Genomic DNA, 1,981 nt, shown 5'->3' on the forward strand with positions numbered 1-1,981 from the left:
TTCACTGGAAAGAACACCAAAAATCTAGCTAAAGTCTCACACGGTTTGGAGAAGTGTATCGATCACAATGAACACGAGTCGGATACGTGCACTTGGGCGAATCGCGTCTTCTCCTGTTGGATATCTGTGAACCGGCCGATTGTGCGCAAGGCCTATATTCAGAATTAAGCTGGACGTATGATTCGGTTGTGATTATAGAGATGTGAAATTATGTATATATTATAAAATATTTTTAACTCTGCGAAATTAAAATGCAAAGATTCAAAAGATATTGAAAAAATAAAAAATAAAATAATATTTAAATGTCTGAGAAATGCATTTAATTAAGATAATAAAAAAATATTTAATAAAATGTGGTAGACTGCAAAAGAACTGCAGTATTATTTAGAAATTAATGTATATTATGTGTATTCAGGTATATGTGAATCTATAATAATATAATATTTTATGAATTTGCGTCCGCTTCTTCGGTCTTCTGCTGAACTTGCACTTCTTTTGTTTTTTTGCTCGCAATCACTGCACTAAGCGTCGTCGTTTCCAATGGGTATGAACCGTCTGTATTGTAGTTCAATCGTTCCAAACAATTATACTCCTCATACATCCATTCACACTTGTCGCGGTTCTGCATTTGCTCAGCGCTTACCTTGCATACATCGGAAGCTTTGCGATTTTGTCGCATTGGACCGAATGCTTTGACCCAGTTGTCGAAGTTCCACTCGTAGGTGGGCGTGTAGAAATTCATTTTTTTTGCTAGGCATTGGAAGAGACAGGGTACCACTTCTTTGGAGGGAAAAGCGGCGTACTTTTGTAGCTCCTCCATGGTGACATTCAGCTCGTTGGCACAACCCAAAATGTTTCTGTAGGTTTCGAGAGTGTAAAGTTCAGCCTGCATTAGGGATAGTCATAAAGAAATATTATAACAAAAGATTAGAGAATGTCGCTCAGTTGTGTTTAAGTTTCGAAATATTAGTGCTGTACGTAGTGGTTTTAATTTCATAAACGTGTCCGAGCAAAGTAGGCTCGCCTTTTGGAAGCCATCAGTGTTAAATTTTTTCGCAGGTTGGGGGTGTTAAACTAGGTATCAGCTGCAAAAAAGGACGCCGATTCATAGATATTTGTGACCTACATATGTATGTATATAGGGAGGTAAAGATGGAATCAAGGAGTATTTTCTATAATAAGAAAATAGAGACCGAAATACGCGACAGGAAACACGCTCGAAATCGTACCTGAAAGTTATGACGACTAACGGGAGGTTTTAAGACTTGTGAACACTGGCGTCAGCACTGAAAGTAGTAGAGAGGACGAACCCCAGCCCCCAGTCGATGATGACGGAGGCCCTGCGGAATAGTAGCATGCACTGATAACCATTACACTACACTACTATTTTTCGATTTCAAAGCCGTTTTCGCCGCTTTCGAAGTTGTCTTTATGCCGCGATGTCTGAATTTGGTATCACAGCGAAACTAATGCGGCTATGTTTAGTGACGTTCAGCATACCATCAGCTCCACCAGAATCAGGAAGGGCCTATCCGAGCCGTATGANATTTAGCTTAGCGCATTCTAAAATGCCACCACAGAACGCTGTTGTAGCTTTGGAAGTATTTTTCTCAACACGAGACTTCTATAAAAGTTTACTATCTAAGGTAAGATATCGGAAGGAATTTGAATAGTGGCAGGGGGAACAACGCCATCCGTCCTTCTCCTTCAATTGAAAAGCACAGCACTACTTTTGGTTAGGTTAGCGGACAGCTCATTCTCACTAATCCTGCGTTAAATTTGACCACCAGGACCCTATAGCCAAACATCAGAGCAATCACCGCCCCTAGGACAGTCACTATGTTGACCCTATAGTCTTTATATATATGAGATTCACTAGACCTCAGGGTTTTCGGCTAGAACTGCCTTACATTTTTCCACTTGTGTTTACAACTTTTTACATCACTTCTTACCTGCTTCAAACAACGGAATCCGGAGTATG

The 1,981-nt window shown here is 40.1% G+C and overlaps 1 protein-coding gene across 1 annotated transcript; it reads right to left on the reverse strand.

The window, feature by feature from the left end:
- Positions 1–297: 297 nt before the first annotated feature.
- Obp83ef (Odorant-binding protein 83ef) lies at positions 298–1,975 on the reverse strand. Its single transcript, XM_017607048.1, has 2 exons — positions 1,953–1,975; positions 298–886 (listed from the first exon to the last, which is right to left on the reverse strand). The coding sequence occupies exon 2, from the start codon at positions 818–820 to the stop codon at positions 446–448; it is 375 nt and encodes a 124-aa protein (XP_017462537.1). The 5' UTR covers positions 821–886; positions 1,953–1,975; the 3' UTR covers positions 298–445.
- Between the last annotated feature and the right edge of the window lie 6 nt (positions 1,976–1,981).

The sequence above is a fragment of the Rhagoletis zephyria genome, unplaced genomic scaffold, assembly GCF_001687245.7.
Source record: "Rhagoletis zephyria isolate East Lansing unplaced genomic scaffold, Rhagoletis_zephyria_1.1 Rzeph_scaffold_51878, whole genome shotgun sequence".
Classification (NCBI taxonomy): Eukaryota; Metazoa; Arthropoda; class Insecta; order Diptera; family Tephritidae; genus Rhagoletis; species Rhagoletis zephyria.

Bases quoted from the DNA above. Each gene is read 5' to 3' on its own strand.
- Obp83ef (XM_017607048.1), bottom strand. From the start codon at position 820: ATGGAGGAGCTACAAAAGTACGCCGCTTTTCCCTCCAAAGAAGTGGTA.